The following is a 17,461-nucleotide window of genomic DNA, read 5'->3' on the forward strand; positions in this document are numbered from 1 at the left end:
GTATAAAAACTACGTTAAGCAGTTTGATCTCCCTTATGCAGATAAGGATCCTACTGTGAATCATTAATTTCGTGAGGCAGGAAAGCACTGGTTAGCAGAACACCTACTAACAGTACCCAGTATAAAGCTCAGTGATAGAACTGCCTTTCTTCCAGGCTTATATCAAGGGTCAAAAATGTCGTATGCATTCCTGAGCACCAAACGTGGATGCAGCAAATAAAAACTGTAATTGCCTGAGCTTCCCCTTATTCCATCATCTGACAGTTCTTTTAAAAATATATATATATTTTTATTGACTTAGAGAGGAAAGAAGAGGGAGAGAGAGAGAAACATCAATGATGAGAGAATCATTGATCGGCTGCCTCCTGCACACCCCCTACTGGGAATAGAGCTTGCAACCTGGGCATGTGCCCTTGACCTGAATTGAACCCAAGACCCTTCAGTCAGCAGGCTGACTCTCTATCCACTTAGCCAAACCAGCTAGGACATGACAGCTTTTAATGTATAGACAAATACTAGTTGGTGAAGTTATCTGTTGGCATCCTCACCTTCATCTGAACAGGGATGGCAAGGCAGCAGGCCACTCACACATCCTAGCCCCGTCCTATCTCAGGAAAATGAGAAATGACTACCAGCCACATCCCCAGGGTCCCTCCCCAGTCCCTGCTGCGGCTAACCCCCTGGTGAGTAGGCACCGCTCACTGGAAGCCGGCAACAGCCACCTTCCCAGCCTCCTCACCTCTCCTCGTTGATACCGCACATGCGAATCCGGTCAGAACTGGTCCAGTTGTGTACGCCGCTGTAGAGCGGTGCTGTAGAGATCATGACAGCCACTCACCACCAGATAGGACCTGCTGTGGCCACTTCCCCTGAGGAAAAAGAATCCCCCAAAAATCAAAACTTGTAACCACCTGCTTAACCACCTTTAACAAGGAAACACTTATATAAAGGTAATTATAGCACCCAGATGTTAAAGCAGTCTCTCTCATAAGCCAGCCTACCATGGGAAATTAAGGTCCAAATGGAGATGAGGGAGCACCAGCTTTTCAGGAATCCATAGGTTTCAGGATGGAGATGAGGATGCTGTTAATCACCTACAGTGATTCTTAAATTATCATAAAGACAGATATGCTTGAGTGTTCAAGGAAATTCAATCTATTTCAGACAAATGAAATGACAGCATATTTTTCTACACACGTTTAGCCTAACCAACTACAATTAGAGGGCCATTCCCATACGCGAACAGTGAAAGACTACTGGGGATCTTTTTCTCGTCAATTCTAATCCATGGGTACTGAAGTATTTGAGTGACGTAGCCAATTTAAGCTCTCCAGAGGAAGCACACGCTTTCATTATAAGCCCTTCAAAAATACTCTATTCTGATTTCAAGTTGGGAGTTATACCGAGGTGATGCATATATCTAACCTGCTTTAAAGCTTCCTCCAATCAGATGCAATACTCCTTGTACTGTGACCACAAAGAAGCAAAGAAGCAAACAACGATGTTCCATCAAGAACCACACATTTCTATCCTTGTTCCTTCAGTCTGTCACCCCCATGACATACCACCCCCTTCACCAGCCAATGTCCAGCTCTCTCCTACTGTTAACAACCACCACACAGCCAATCACTTTCTAGAGAAAATGAGGCATCAAAAAAGAGATTTACCCAATAAGCTTATCTTGAGACCCTTAAACTCTTGACTTATTAGCCAAAAGCCTTATTCAGCAAGGTTCAATTGAACAAAACCCTACAGCGACCAGAATTTTATGCTATTCTCCACTTCCAAAGAAGCAACTCATAGTCTTATTAGGGATTTGTTTAATTCATTCTTTAAACAATTTTCAGAGATTGCTCATATTCAACACAATTATACTATTCATTCAACAAATACTTATTGAGCTCCTACTATGTGCCAGCATTGTCCTAGTTAATGGGGATTCAACAATTAACCAACAACCCCATCTCCATTGAGTTTATATTCTAGGGGGGTGAGACAGACAATAAACACATTAAATGATTCTATATGTATTGTGGTGTTAGAAGGAGCATAACAGGGCATGGCGATGGTCAGAAGTGGAAGGCAGAATGGGCTGCAACTTGAAAGTGGGTGATCAGGGTAGGTCTTACTGAGAAGAAGACATTTCAACATCTTAAAGGAAGCAAAGGGACCCAATGCAGCTATCTAGCGGAAGAGCATTCCATGGAAAAGGGAACAACCTATACGTAGGTCCTAAGGCTTAAGGCTGCCTGCTAAAATCAAGGCAGAGCCAGGAGGCCAGTCTGGCACACAGGAAGTGAGCGAAGGGAAAGAGGCAGTGAGGGGTGAGCAGAGCTGCACACTTTTGTTCTCTTCTTGGTCCTCTCCTAACTCCCTTTCTCTGCAGCATAGGCTACTGATGCCTTCACCTCTTTCCCTGTAGTTGGCCCTCTCCTAGCTGTTCTGACTCTGCCTGCTGCTTTCTATCGGGCCCTTCTCTATCTCTACCCACCCCAGAAATCTGGCCCTTATCATGCTCATTCTCTCCTCTCCTCACCCTGTCCCATCTCTTCCCCTTCCTTCCCTCTTTCTCTTCCTACCCCCACGCATATTTTTCCTTTCCCCCTAAATCTCTCTATTTCCCTCTATTCTTCATCACTTTCCTTCCTCCCCCCCCCCCCCCCGCCCCGCATATTCTCCCAACAATCTCTCTCTCCCCCTTCCCCGCTTCCCTTCTCCCTGTTTCCTATGTCTCTCTGGCACAATCCCTTTTTCCTCCAACATCCTCTCCTTTTCTGCCTCCTTTTCCTAAGCCCCTAGTCCTTTCCCTCCTTTATCTCACTTTCCTCTTTTTCCCTCAGGCTCCACTCTCTCCTCCCACTTCTCCTCCTTCTTCCTTCACCCCCCACTCTCCTTCCTCACATCTCACCCTGCAGTCTTCCTCTTATCCTCCTCTAGTCTGTCTGGCTCCCGCTGGCTCTCCGCTACCCCCACCTCTCTCCCTCAGTGGTTTGTGTGTGTGTGTGTGTGTGTGTGTGTGTGTGTGTGTGAGCCCCGCCCCCTCTTGTCTCTCAGCTCATGAGCTCCCACAGTTGCAACTCAACCAGATCTATACCTGTAGCCCTGACCTCTCTTCTTAGACCCAGACCAGAATTTCCAGCTGCCAACAACTTGCTGTTAATTGGATGTCCACAGAGCCCCTCAAACTCAATGTGTCTCAAACTGAACTCATTATCTGTTCCCATAAATCTGCTCCCCACCCCCACGCCCAGCGTGTTTCGTCTCTTAGTCAATAGCACCACTATCTCCTAGCCTGGAAATTTCAGCACCTTCCTCATCTCCAACTCATTCTCTCTCTTATTGCCCACATCCAATCAGGAGCCAAGCCTAAATCATGCCATCTCCATCCTCTCCTACCCCTCTGGCCACTACCCGGATACAGGTCCTCATCATCTTTCACCCAGAATATTACAATAGCCTCTAAACTGGTCCCTCTGTCTTCAATCTCTTGATTCTACAATCAATTCATCTTCTAAGGCACCAGTTCGATCCCGTCATCCCCTCCCTCCTCAAAAGCTTTCAATAGCTTTCCTCTGTCTTCAGAAGCAAGCCTGTGTTTCTTAGCACAGCATTCAGGACTCTCCATGGCTTAGCCTCAAATCTCTGTCTTCTCTGCCACATCCTGCCATTTCCCTGATGTCCTTGTCATCCTAACCCTTCCCTGAACAGGCCATGCAGTTTCAGGACTTTGCTGTTACCTCACCCTAAAATGGTCTCTCCTGTACATCCTCTTCCTCTCTGTTACCCTCAAGCCTAGCTTAAATGTCATCATGTCATCTCCTCAGCCCCAGCCCCTGGTCAGTTAACTCTTCCCTCTCTGGTTCCAAAGCATTTCATTCCTACCTCTACCGCAGCCCTGATTCTTATTCTCCTCCACAGTGTGGTTAGTTGAGGGAGTGGCATGTCTGTCTCCCCCACCAGGCAATCAGCTACTTAAGGTTAAAAAATACTGCCCATCTTTTTTGTCTCTAGTATCTCTGCAATGTCTTACATATAGTAAGTAATTAGTAAATGCATGTTACATGGAACTGAATCCTGGATGAGAATTGAGGTGATAACCCTGAAAAATTACAAGAAGCAAAATCAACCCCCAAAAAAGTATCCACCATACAGAAAAAAACTGTTGTACTTCAATGAAAACCCTATGAATGGTCTATAGCACACACCTTTTCGGAGCTGCCAGATTCTATCCTGGTTCATTGTCTTTAAGCTATTTTGTACCTCTGCAAATTGCAGGTAACTGATGGATATGCAAACTCTGTCTTGTCCCATAGAGTTTGGATCGACTTTCCTCCCTACTGTGGAAAAATCAGTTTTGCCTCCATTTGCAACTTAATTCCTTTGCTCCGTAAAAATTTGTGCTTTCTGGACTTTTACATTCAACCATCTATAACATCTGTCTGATTCCCTTGTTGATTAATGAGTAAAATAAAATCTTTAACACGTGTTCATTTTTCTATCTGTATGAGACTCATGATTTTGCCTTTTCTGAAAATTATCTTTAATATTACTAAGACAGTTATATGGGTTAACACATAATTTTAGAAAGATTTCAACAAGGAGTATGACAAATAGATTGACTGCTTCACATCAGTTCACCAGGATTCCATTCCCTGAACATCCTGGTCAATCAAGTTTTGGCTGTTTCTTAGAATGTCCTAGAATATCCTAGTTTAAGAAACAACAGCTCAGCCTATTGGCTGATACACCAGGTACTTTTTGCGCCTTTTCTCATTATGAAGCATTGGAACACTCCAGTTATGGAAGGGGTCATTTTTGTCATAAGATAAATTTCAACACGAACTACGAGTTTTAGTGGCAACAGGTAAAAGTCATGTAAGGTCCTGGGACAGAAATCAGAGGGAAAAATCCTGGAATTTGGAAACAGAACAACATAAAAATATCATAACCTAAGCAGAGGAGTTTTTAAACTCCTGTCCCCAAAAACAAAATAACAACCACTGAAAGAAAACCAAGTAAAAACCAAAATAATTACCACACAATACTCATTTTATGACTACCTAGAGATCAAAACTGATACTGGCCCTAGCCAGTTTTGCTCAGTGGTTGGAGAGTCGGCCCATGGACTAAAGGGTCCTCAGTTTGATTCTGGTCTAGGGCACATACTACTTTGGTTGCAGGATCATTCCAGAGTCGCTGGGGTGCTTGTGGGAGGCAACCAACCAATGTGTTTCTCTCACATCAATGTTTCTCTCTCTCTGTCTCTTCCCCTCCCTTCCACTCTCTCTAAAAAATCATGGAGCCCAGCTGGTATAGCTCAGTGATTGAGTGTCAACCTAGGAACCAGGAGGTCACCAGTTCGATTCCTGGTCAGGGCACAGGCCCTGGTTGCAGGCTCCATACCCAGTGGGGGGGAGGGTATGCAGGAGGCAGCCACCCCATTTTCACAAGCTCTCAAAGATGAAACATCTGTTTAAATCTTGGTCTCCCACTCTTGAATTGTGCTTTTGTCAGAGCAGCACCTTTTCCTATATAAAGCCCACTGTTGCTAACTAACAGTAGCCTTTTCAGGCGAGGGACATGGAGGGATAGAAAGCATAAGGAGGCCAAATCCGGTTTGGCTCAGTGGATAGAGCATCGGCCTGGGAACTGAAAGGTCCTGGGTTCGATTCGGTCAAGGGCATGTACCTTGGTTGCGGGAACATCCCCAGTGGGGGTTGTGCAAGAGGCAGCTGATTGATGATTCTCTCTCATCGATGTTTCTAGCTCTCTATCCCTCTCTCTCTTCCTCTCTGTAAAAAATCAATAAAATATATATTTTTAAAAAAGCATAGGGAGAAAAGAATGGATCCTCCTGAGCTGGAGAATGAGCAAAGGGAACTTTTAAAGAGGTACTGATGGTGCCAATGACCACATAGGATAGGAGGAGTTAAGATGGCTAACAGACATCAATGTTTCCCAGGTCAGGATCACTGAGGTGCTTGTTCAAAACACAAGAATTGTAGGTCCCAGCCCTGGAGTTTTTAATCCAGTAGGCCTAGGGTTTTGTTTTACTAGCATGTCCAATCAAATTACAAACCGCTCAATTTGTATACTACTTCTTAAAGAGAGGAGAGTAAAGGAAAATCCTTACAGATACACCATACTTGGTAGGTTCCGCTGGTGTACACACTCGTATACCACTTGCTTTTGCTAATAGCACCTACACTCATGTGTGGTATGTGCTCCAACCTCTCACTTGAGCGCGCTCTCTCTCTCTCTCTCTCTCTCTCTCTCTCTCTCTCTCTCTCTCTCTCTCTCTCTCTCTCTCTCTCTCTCTTTTATGGGAACCATCACATCAAAGGCAAAAGGCGAAATTCTTAAAAAGGAACTTGGAAGAAACCTGGTAACCCCATGTGACCCAGGAAGCACAGGCATAAGGATATGAAATACCTCAAAGGATTTTCCCAGATGTCATAACCATATATATAACTGTTAAGAAACGAACAGCTGCATGGCCCCAGAATCAAATGCTGTCACAACTTAGAAGGCAGTGGGACCACAGTGACTTAGCCCCACTTTGTGGAGGAACCCTCAAAGGACACATTCAACTCGTGGTGAGAACAAAGGAGAGCACTTGCTCCAGCAACCCAAAGTGTTAAGTGCGGTTGGAAGAAAAAAAAAACACAATAAATAAAACTTTTCTATTTAGAAGGCACTTGTACACATAAGTAGAAGGTACAAATAAGATCCAAGAGAATGAATCCAACAAGCAGGCAGCAGCAAGGAGGTAGCCAGACATAACCACCAAACTATGAAACAGGAGAAACCAAAAAGAAAATGGACTAATAGGAGAACAATCACTTTTAAATGGTGAAAATATTGAATAGCAGTGAAGCTGAAAGCGAGCAGACAAAAGAGAAACCATAAAATAAAGCAAAAAATCTTTTCGGGGGGGGGGGGGGAATCCAAAAGGAAGAAAAAAACACACAAAAAAACTAAAAGACAAGGGCAAGTGTGAAAGGCATAAAAGAGAAGCCCATAGGATATAACAACCAAAAGGGGAAAAAATGAAATAGGGGAACCTAAAATATTTCACCATCATGGGCCAAACTGAAACACTGTGGGGAAGAACTGAAGACAGACATTTTAGAAAAGTTTCGAGAGACTATGTTATCAAAAGGGAGAGAACATCAAATTAGAGCCCATTTCACGGTTAAGGGGAGTTGGTCACAGGGGATGGACAGCACTAAAATATCAAAGAAGATTTTACAATTGGGTAGACTTTTTTGGTTTTGTTTTGAAATGAAGATACCCAAACGAGCAGATTTCACAACTATAAGCAAAGCATGGTCGTCATGCATATGAGGAAGAGAAGGACACAAAATGAGGTAATAGAGCATCTATATATGACAAATGCTTTTTACCAAGGTAGAAACTGTTTAAAAAGTTAACCTTGAGCCCTGGCTGGTGTGGCTCAGTTGGTTGGAGTACTGTCTGAAATACCAAAAGTTTGCAGGTTGGATTGTAGGGAAGGCAACCCATTGATGTTCTGTCTCACAGCGATGTTTCTCTTTTTCTTCCTCCCTTCTTCCCTCCTTCTCCTTCTCTCTAAAACCAATAAGTATAGCCAAAACCGGTTTGGCTCAGTGGATAGAGTGCTGGCCTATGGACTGAAAGGTCCCAGGTTCGATTCCGGTCAAGGGCATGTCTCTCATCGATGTTTCTAACTCTCTGTCCCTCTCTCTTCCTCTCTGTGAAAAATCAATAAAAATATATTTTTAAAATCATTAAGTATATCCTCAAGTGAGGATTATTTTTTAATTAAAAAGTTAACCTTGAAAATGACCAGAGTATGTGTCCAGTGGACAAATTCCCCAGAATCATGAACACATAATGTGAAATCTGTCCATTTATTCATAATTGGATTCTACCATCAAGATAGTAAATTAGAGCCCAGCTTGTGTAGCTCACTGGTTGAGCATCGATCTATGAACCAGGAGGTCATGGCTCGATTCCCCATCAGGGCACATACCCAGGTTGTGTGCTCAATCCCCAATGTGGGGCATGCAGGAGGCAGCCAATCAATGATTCTTTCTCATCATTGATATTTCTGTCGTCTCTTTCTTCCTCTCCATTCCTCTCTGAAATCAATAAAAAAATATATTTCTAAAAAGACAGTAAATTAGAAACTAAAGGTTAAGAAGATCTCAGTTAAACTAAATATGGAAATACTCCCCCAGGTTTCTTTGATTCACACTGCCTGGTGACCTGGAAGCAATTATGACTTTAAAAAATAAGAGCTGGGAAATATTCATCTTGAAGCCTGGCCCCGAATCTGTCCTCCAGAGGACAGGCGTGGCCAGTCGAGAATTTAAGAAGGAGGGTTGGGTCAGTGATGACTAATGAGTACAGAAAACCAACTTTGGGACCTATTGCTGGGATAGAAATCCAGAGATCTGGGTGAAGCGCCCATTGGACAGAGGCATTCATATTCAAACTTCACAGAAGCAAAGGAGAGTCCACCCAATACCTCACTTTGGGGAAAGCGGCATCTAAGACATCTCCAAGGAGATCCAAGAGATTACTTGGGCTAAAGTGAAAAGGCCACGACTTCTACCCAATCACCACAGTGCCTTTAAGAGAGAGGTCAAAACATGTCCAAATTATTGTTTTCAGTAGGAAAGTGTACACATACCCAAACAAGGATAACTTTACCTGGCTTTAGATATGGAAGCTCTGCCCGGCCAATGTGGCTCAGTGGTTGGGCATAGACCCAGGAACCAAGAGGTTGCCTGTCTGATTCCCAGTCAGGGCACATGCCCAGGTTTTGGGCTCCAGTGGGAGGGGAGGGGGGGCAGCTAATAAATGATGTTTTTTCTCTCATTTATGTTTTTAATCTCTCTATCCCTCTCCCTTCCTATCTCTAAAATTCAATTTTAACACATTTTTTAAAAAGATATGGGACCTCTACTGCAGATTTTACCTTTCTTGTCACTGCCTTCTTGTATGTGTATTCAATAGGAGACTAACATTCCTGTTTTCCCTATTTAATTATAAACCTCATCCCCTAATGAAGACATTCTCCAATGTAAACTGTTCTAATTTACTAATTTCCCATATGAGGGTAGTATTCTCCTCAGCATTCCCCACAGTATCTATATCCCCTCATATTTTCCTACCATACTTTCCTACACAATCACTTTACTTTGCTTCCCTCCACTAACCCACACCACCACACACCAATACACACACACACACACACACACACACACACACACACACACACAATCAGCTATAAATAATCTACTGCACAATTTAAAGAAGGAAGGGGCCCTTTGCACTGTTCATCCCAACCTTCTGCCTGACAATCTGTTTTAGCACTTTCTAGTTCCCTGGTTTTGTTTGTTTGCTTGTTTGTTTGTTTGTGCTATCTACTGGCTCTATCCCAAGGGATAGGTCTTATAAGCGACATTGTATCCTGTCCCCAGATACATTAATTCCTATAATTTAATGAGAAGGCTAAGTAGTTGCCTGTACAGAGCTATAGCATGGGTACCTCCATCTTAAAAAATCTTGCCTATTACCTGGCCAGGTTACTCAATGGTTGGAGCATTATCCCACCACACCAGGGTTGAGGGTTCAATCCCAGGTTGGGGCACATGTGTGAATGCATGACAAGTGGAACAACAAATCTATTTGTGTGCTCTCTCTCTCTCACTCACGCAAATCAATAAATAAAAAACAGCCGAAATCGGTTTGGCTCAGTGGTAGAGCATCGATCTGTGGACTGAAGGGTCCCGGTTCGATTCTGGTCAGGCGCATGTACGTTGGTTGCGGGCACATCCCCAGTGCGGGGTGTGCAAGAGGCAGCTGGTCGGTGTTTCTCTCTCATTGACGTTTCTAGCTCTCTATCTCTTTCCCTTCCTCTCTGTAAAAAATCAATAAAAATAAAAAAATAAAAAAACAACAAAAAATTGTAAAAATAAAAATATCCCAGCCATCATGGCTCAATGGGTGAGCATGAATCTATGAACCAGGAGGTCAAGGTTTGATTCCCAGTCAGGGCACATGCCGACTGCGGACTAGATCCCCAGTATGGGGCATGGCAGGGGCAGCCAATCGATGATTCTGTCTCATCACTGATGTTTCTTCCTATCTCTCTCTCCCTCTCCCTTCTCTGAAATCAGTAAAGATGTATGTAAAAAATAAAAATTAATCTTAAAAAGCCTTGTCTATAAACATTTATGAGACTGGATACAAAGGAATGTTGACTATCTGTTCAACACATGAGAGCTTACTCATTTAAATGAATGTAGTTACTTCCAGTAGTCACCTTGGGAGGCCACACATTCATCTCAATGTAGTGGCCAGTGCTTGAAATTGCCCTGGAGCTCTCCTTTGATCCAAACCTTTTTCAACCCAAACCACACCTTTTTCCATCTCCTTACTAGGGTAGAATCCCCACCCGTTCAATTTGATGTTTAAAATTGCCAAAATTCATTTGGAATCTTCTATTCACACAGCAACAACACCCTTGAAGAGTGATATACTCCAGTTCCCACAGCCTAAACTGTGTGTGTGTGTGTGGGGGGGGTTGGAGGGCATCTTCAGCCCCCACTTCTCAGCCATCCTTCACATACCTCACTATGTCCATTTACTATGTATGCAGAATGGCAATAAATTAGTACCTACCTAAAACTGACAATAATGAAAGCACTTGAAATGACCAATGGTAATCTACTCCAGCCCTAGCTGGTATAGCTCAGTGGACAGAGCGTCAGCCTGCAGACTGAAAGGTTCCGGGTTCGATTCCGGTCTAGGGCACATGCCCAGGTTGTGGGCTTGATCCCCAATCGGGGGCATGCAGGAGGCAGCCAATTAATAATTCTATCTCATCATTGATGTTTCTCTTTCTCTCTCCCTCTCCCTTTCTCTCTGAAATCAATAAAAATATTTTAAATGTATTTTTTTAAAAGGCAATCTACTCCAACAATGAAATAGGAAAAAACTAAAGTTTTAATCTGTCTTTTATTTAATTATTTATAGGTTAATCCTCACCTGAGGATATTTTTCCATTGATTTTCAGAGAGAGTGAAAGGAAGGAGGAGAGATGGGGAGAAACTTCAATGTGAGAGAGACACATCAATTGATTGCCTCCCACCAGTACCCTGACCGGGCCGGGGATTGAGCTTGCAACAGAGGTACATGCCCTTGATCAGAATCAAACCCAGGATCCTTCAGTCTGAGGGCTGACACTCTATCCACTGAGCCAAACCAGCTAGAGCTTAATCTCTCGTTTATATTTTCATGCTACCAAGTCAGTTTAGCTCTTAAACTGACATGATACTTTTTTTCCTATTATTCAAATAGTACTCACTCCCATTTCCTGCTGCAAGGAAATTGTTTTACTCCATTTAAGGAAAACACCTCATCAAATCTTTATACTAGACCTAATCTAAACAAGATTTCGTATAACTTTTAGATGTCACAGATATCAAGGAAACCTAAGCAATCACTACAAAATTAATAAGTCCTTTTCAAAAATACAAAGCCACCTCAAAATGTCACCCTAAGTAACAAGTCCTCTTTTGAGCACTTCTCATTTCTGCTAAATCAAAAATAAGAGTTGGATATCCTCAGTCTTGGGCTTCAGTAATAAGGTGACCAGGCGTCCCGCTTTTGGCGGGACAGTCCCGATCTTTAACAATTTGTCCCGCATCCCGCAGTGTTTTAAAAAAGTCCCGATTTTTTTGTCTTTCCAAAAATCGGAACTTTTTAAAATGCCACAGGATGCGGGACAAATTGTTAAAAATCTAGACTGTCCCGCCAAAAGCGGGACGCCTGGTCACCTTACAATAGGACCATGTAAATATTTTGTGTATCTTTCACACTCCAAAGTTGAGTCATTATAATTTGAGACCTGAGTCCCTTTTGTGATGCTACTATATCTTCCCTGCCCTGGACTATGACAGTGGCCCTCAGCTATCTCCATTTCAACATACTGTACTCAAGATATGGAATTTTCTATCAAAAGAGGATTCCTCCTCACCAAACTTTGGCTTTTTAAAAAAGTCTCCTGGACCTCTTACATACATATTTGGAGAGGTCATTATCAGGTTATGGGCTCAACTCATTTTTTATATATTACTCATTCAAAGGTACACACATGTGCACACACACACACACAAATACACACACATACATACAATTAACTCACATAATTTCAAACTGTCAACCTTGGCTCAACCTGCTACAGGTCTATAGGTTCCTTAAGGCAAGAAAGAACATTTTATATATTTTTAAAAATCCTCACCCAAGGACATATTTATTGATTTTTAGAAAGAGGGAGGGAGGGAGGGAGTGAGGGGGAGAGAGAGAGAGAGAGAGAGAGAGAGAGAGAGAGAGAGAGAGAGAGAGAGAAAGAGAGAGAGAAAGAGAGAGAGAAAGAGAGAGAGAGAGATGTGTGAGAGAGAACATTGACTGGCTGCTTTTCATACATTCTCGACCTGGGATCAAACACACAACCTACATATGTACCCTGACTGGGAATAGAACCCACAACCTTTCAGGATATGAGATGATGCTCTAACCATTTAGCAACACCAGCCAGGGCACAATATTTTATACTTCTTTTAATCACCCTTTCCATAATGTCTAGCAATATACAAGGCACACAATAGGTACTCAATAAATACTTGCTAAACCACTGGATAAAACAAATCCTCTCTACGTCATAGGGCAACCAAGAAGTCTATATAAAAAGCACTGGGGCCGAGACCGGTTTGGCTCAATGGATAGAACGTCGGCTTGGGGACTGAAGGGACCCGGGTTCGATTCCGGTCAAGGGCATGTACCTTGTTTGCGGGCATATCCCCAGTGGGGGGTGTGCAAGAGGCAGCTGATCGATGACTCTCTCTCATCAATGTTTCTAGCTTTCTATCTCTCTCCCTTCCTCTCTGTACAAAATCAATAAAATATATTAAAAAAAAAAAAAAAAAAAAAAAAAGCACTGGGTTGCCCCAGCCAGGTTGGCTCAGTGGATAAAGCATCAACCTGAAGACCAAAGGGTCCCGGGTTCAATTCTGGTCAAGGGCACGTACCTTGGTTGCAGGTTCATCCCCGGGCCGGGTCCTGGTCAGGTTGCATGCAGGAGGCAACCGATCGATGTGTTTCTCTCACATCGATGTTTCTCTCTGTCTTTCCCTCTCTCTTCCACTCTTCCCAAAAATCAATGGAAAAATATTCTCGGGTGAGGATTAAAAAAAAATTATACGCAAATATTTTCAGCTCTGCAGGGTCGGGCCACCCTAACCCCTGCGTTGTCCAAGGGTCAATTGTAATTTGTTAACGCATGTGTTTTAAACTGAGCTGCTATCACTTTCCCTTTATACTGGCAGAGCTGATTGTTGGCATCAAAGTCCACTCTGGCAGCAGAGAGGGATGCTATTTTACAGCCCACCACCAGCTCAGAAGTTTGGTTTGGTGATACCTGAGCTATTTGAGATGTTATTCTCTCCCATCAAATTGCTGATGAATATCCTTTTCATAGAGCCATACCAAGCCCAGGCTCTATATACCAGCTTTTGTAGAACTTCCAGATGTCAGAGACAGCTGGAAAGCCCAACCAGTCATAATGAAACACAGCAGTCCTTTGCAGAAAGCAATGGTTTTTTTAAATGTCACCCCAGTAGACTAGTCTTGGGTCATGTTTTTAGCATGGCCCAAAATGTCCTGTGAAGTTTCAACTGGATATACACTCTTCAGTTCCTGCCCTGAAATGTCAGGCAGTGTTATAGCACAGCTGTTTAAGAAGCTGCCACTTCCACCTCAAAGATGGATGCAATAATGCAGTGATGAGCCAAGCTATTTCTTCCTACCATGTTGTAAATGCTAAATATGTACTAATACGGCAGGAATGTGGAGAAAGAGCAAGGGGAATCGTGATATAAAGGGAGCGTGTGTACTATAAAAGGCATTGTCATAGGATACAATTTAATAAGAAAAACTACATTATAACATAATAATAGATGCCATTTATTGGGCACCTGCTATGGTCTTGGTACTATATACATAGCATCTCATATAATCCTCATAGCCCTACGAGGTTGAGATTATCATCTCCATTTTATAGAGAAGCAAGTCAAGGCTCAAGAAAGTTAAGTGACCTGCTTCCTGCCACACAGCTAGGAAGTAGAAGAGAAAGGACTCTAACTTGAGGCTGTATGTCGCCAAAGCCCCAGGTAATTCTGATGCATGCTGAAGTTTAAGGACCACCGTAAAATTCTAACCTGCGAATGGTACGCCAAATGAAACCAAGTAAAACCTCATCACTATAAAATACCTCTCGGATCCACGTAAAGAGTGAATCGACTCCTCTCAGGGATTAGGGAAACGTACAGTGCATTTCTCTAAAGAACTTGGAAAAATAAAAAAACTGTTTGTGCTCCTATCCCTGGACACCAGCCTTATAACAAAACTTAACTGTACCCTTAAATGGCACTAACACTAAGATTTCTAGGCATACCTTAGCAATGAGGTAACCAAATTTTGTTTCTTCGCAGACAGTAGATAAAGAAGTCTGCAACACAAAGCTTTGCCTGCCCCATCAGTACTCTCAATTCTTCACGGACAGTTAGCTTAATTAAGGTCTTCTTAAAATCCAAATGGAGATGTGTCCTGCCTCACAAATAAGTCTGAAAATTGCCATGTTTTACAAATAATAAATCATCTCGTTTCAATTTCATCACCATTCATTGATCAGGGAAAATATGACCTTGATATACAGCCTGCAGCCACCTTTTATACAATTATTTATTTTTAAATGTTTTATGGGGAAAGGGGGGTTTCTGCTTAAAAACAAACAGGGAAACAGAACAGCACATATGAATTTATGAATTGTGGGAACAGAAACAGTTAAATCTTATTCTTGACCAGAATTCAACTTCAGTTCACATAAAAAAGTTTTCATAATAAAAAAAAAAACTGCTTTTAAGTTATGAACAGTAAGAAAGGGTAGATTTGCCAAAGCCGGTTTGGCTCAGTGGTAGAGCGTCGGTCTGCGGACTGAAAGGTCCCAGGTTCGATTCCGGTCAGGGGCATGTACATTGGTTGCGGGCACATCCCCGGTAGGGGGTGTGCAAGAGGCAGCTGGTCAATGTTTCTCTCTCATCAACGTTTCTAGCTCTCTATCTCTCTCCCTTCCTCTCTGTAAAAAATCAATAAAAATATATTTTTTAAAAAAAGGGTAGATTTGGAAAGAGAATGGTTTCTATATTATTTTAAGGATGAGCATTCAAAAACTGGCATTAACAAAGCCTAGTTTGCATATCAGACTATGTAAAACACTGTACCAGCATCCTAGTGGCAGAAAGGTAGATTACCTCTTATTACCTCCCTCTTTGGCCTTCCTTAAAGCCAAACGCTCTGGCAAGCATCAAGTCATACCTAACTAGAACTCCAGCAAAGTGAAATTTCCTTTCTTTTAAAAAACTCAAAGGTCTAGAGCCTTCCTTACTCCCTGCATAATCATTCAGTGGCTTCTCCCATCTATTTTATCCTATCAATAATGTCCATTTTCCCCAGCTTTTTCTGCTCCACTCTAGGGCTCACTTTCCCACCCAACTCAACCATGAACTCTTCCTCTCTCAACTCCATATGCTGTTGATGTTGGAAAACAACTCCCTATCCCCTGTGACCCTTCTATTCCATCTCAAACTCAACTCAGCCTAGAATCAATGAACCGCTCCAGATGTTCAACTCCTGATTAGCACCTCTTCTCCACGCCCCACCCTACCCTCAAATTCTGGCCCAGGGCTCTCAGTTCACTGTTCTTCATCCTATTTCACTCTGGAATTTCCATCCTTCACCTCCTTCTTTCAAGGCCATTCAAGACCATGAATTCCTACCCCCATTCAGTATCCTTATTTTGTATAGATTTTCTAATTAATGCTAAAACGTGTAAGCCATGGATCTCAGCTAACCTCTGCTTCCTGGGCTCTCCCTCCCAAAGTAGCGGCTACCAAAGGCAAGTTTTTACCTTCTCTGACACTAGAGAACACCTGAGTACACGTCTTTCTTTCACGTTCTGCATTTTTTTAGCCATACACTATCTGTAGACTCTCTATTTCCTCATGGGTAAATATTTTTATATTTCTTCCTACTACCGTGTTTCCCCGAAAATAAGACATCCTCCGAAAATAAGACCTAGCGCATGGAAAGATAAGACATCCCCTGAAAATAAGACCTAGCGCAACTTTGGGAGAAACAATTAATATAAGACACTGTCTTATTTTCGGGGAAACAGGGTAGTATATGTCGGTTTCTCCTCAATCCTATTTTTACCCAAGACCACTCTTCTCCCTTGCCTCAACCTTAGTGATTCTAGCATGGAAGTGTAAATAGCCTTAAAGTTTCTTCCAGCTTTACTTTGGAAAACACTGTCCTGGAGAGTTCAAGGTTTTACTTTTCCCTTGGTTGGCCCTAACATGGGACCAGCGATGATCACCTTTCTTCCCCCTTCACTGCCCAATCAACCCTCTTCCAGATACTGTTTTTACCTCCCTTCTTTCTAGTGTTCAAGTCCTTTTCACCCATAATTCTGTTCCCCTGAAAGAAGTACCTCTCTAAAATCCATTATCCAGATTTGTTGTATGAGATCCTCTGCCACCTTTACAAATTCCCCCCCCCCCCCCCATGCAGTGAACCGCAGCATGGTTAAAGCAAAGGGGTCCTAGAGAACCTCCTTTGCTTCCCAAGAAAGTCTATGACACTGAGAGAAAAAAAAAAAAAAAGATCCTCGCCGAAACCAGTTTGGCTCAGTGGATAGAGCGTCGGCCTTCGGACTGAAAGGTCCTGGGTTCAATTCCGGTCAAGGGCATGTACCTTGGTTGTGGGCACATCCCCAGTGGGCGGTGTGAAAGAGGCAGCTGATCGGTGACTCTCTCTCATTGATGCCTCTAACTGTCTATCCTTCTCTCTTCCTCTCTGTAAAAAAATCAATAATTAAAAAAAAAGGATCCTCCCTCGACTCACCTGGTAAATCACAACACCAGATCTAGGAGTACCCTTGGTACCGCCGCCATTTCTTTTGAAACTGCCCTCCACTCTGCCCAATCCGACACCAATAGAAGAGTCTCCCACGGACTTAGCTTTCCTCTGCCCTATCCCAACAATTTGCTATGTTTTCTTGGTTTACCTATTCTAAAGAACTAGTCTCTTTAACCCAAGCATCTGAGTCCCCTCCTCTTCCTCTATCAGTGACTTCTCATAGCCAAATGAAAAGAAACATACCTACCTTTGCTGCAAAGCTGGTAACAGGGGCAGCCCTCTTAAAAGTTCATTTGAGTTGTGCCTCACATCTACCCCAAGGGAAGCTGCCTCAGGTGTCATAGCAAAAGATGAGTCTGCCTATCAATATCCACATGGCTTAGTCAAGACAGCTATGGCCCTTGGAAACTCTATCAGCCTTCAGATTCTCTGA

General features: G+C 42.9%; 1 protein-coding gene across 6 annotated transcripts in view; it reads right to left on the bottom strand.

Annotated features, from left to right (window-relative positions):
• Positions 1-17,461, bottom strand: part of BCORL1 (BCL6 corepressor like 1) — a 70,063-nt gene that overhangs the window by 47,220 nt on the left and 5,382 nt on the right. For all 6 annotated transcript variants that reach the window (XM_036443587.2, XM_045583531.1, XM_036443588.2 and 3 more), the window contains one exon: positions 740-869. In XM_036443587.2, coding sequence (XP_036299480.1) covers positions 740-825 — 86 coding nt within the window. In that variant the 5' untranslated portion in view covers positions 826-869. The remainder of the gene's footprint in view (positions 1-739; positions 870-17,461) is intronic.

This window comes from Pipistrellus kuhlii, unplaced genomic scaffold (genome assembly GCF_014108245.1).
Source record: "Pipistrellus kuhlii isolate mPipKuh1 unplaced genomic scaffold, mPipKuh1.p scaffold_m20_p_19, whole genome shotgun sequence".
NCBI classification, from domain to species: domain Eukaryota; kingdom Metazoa; phylum Chordata; class Mammalia; order Chiroptera; family Vespertilionidae; genus Pipistrellus; species Pipistrellus kuhlii.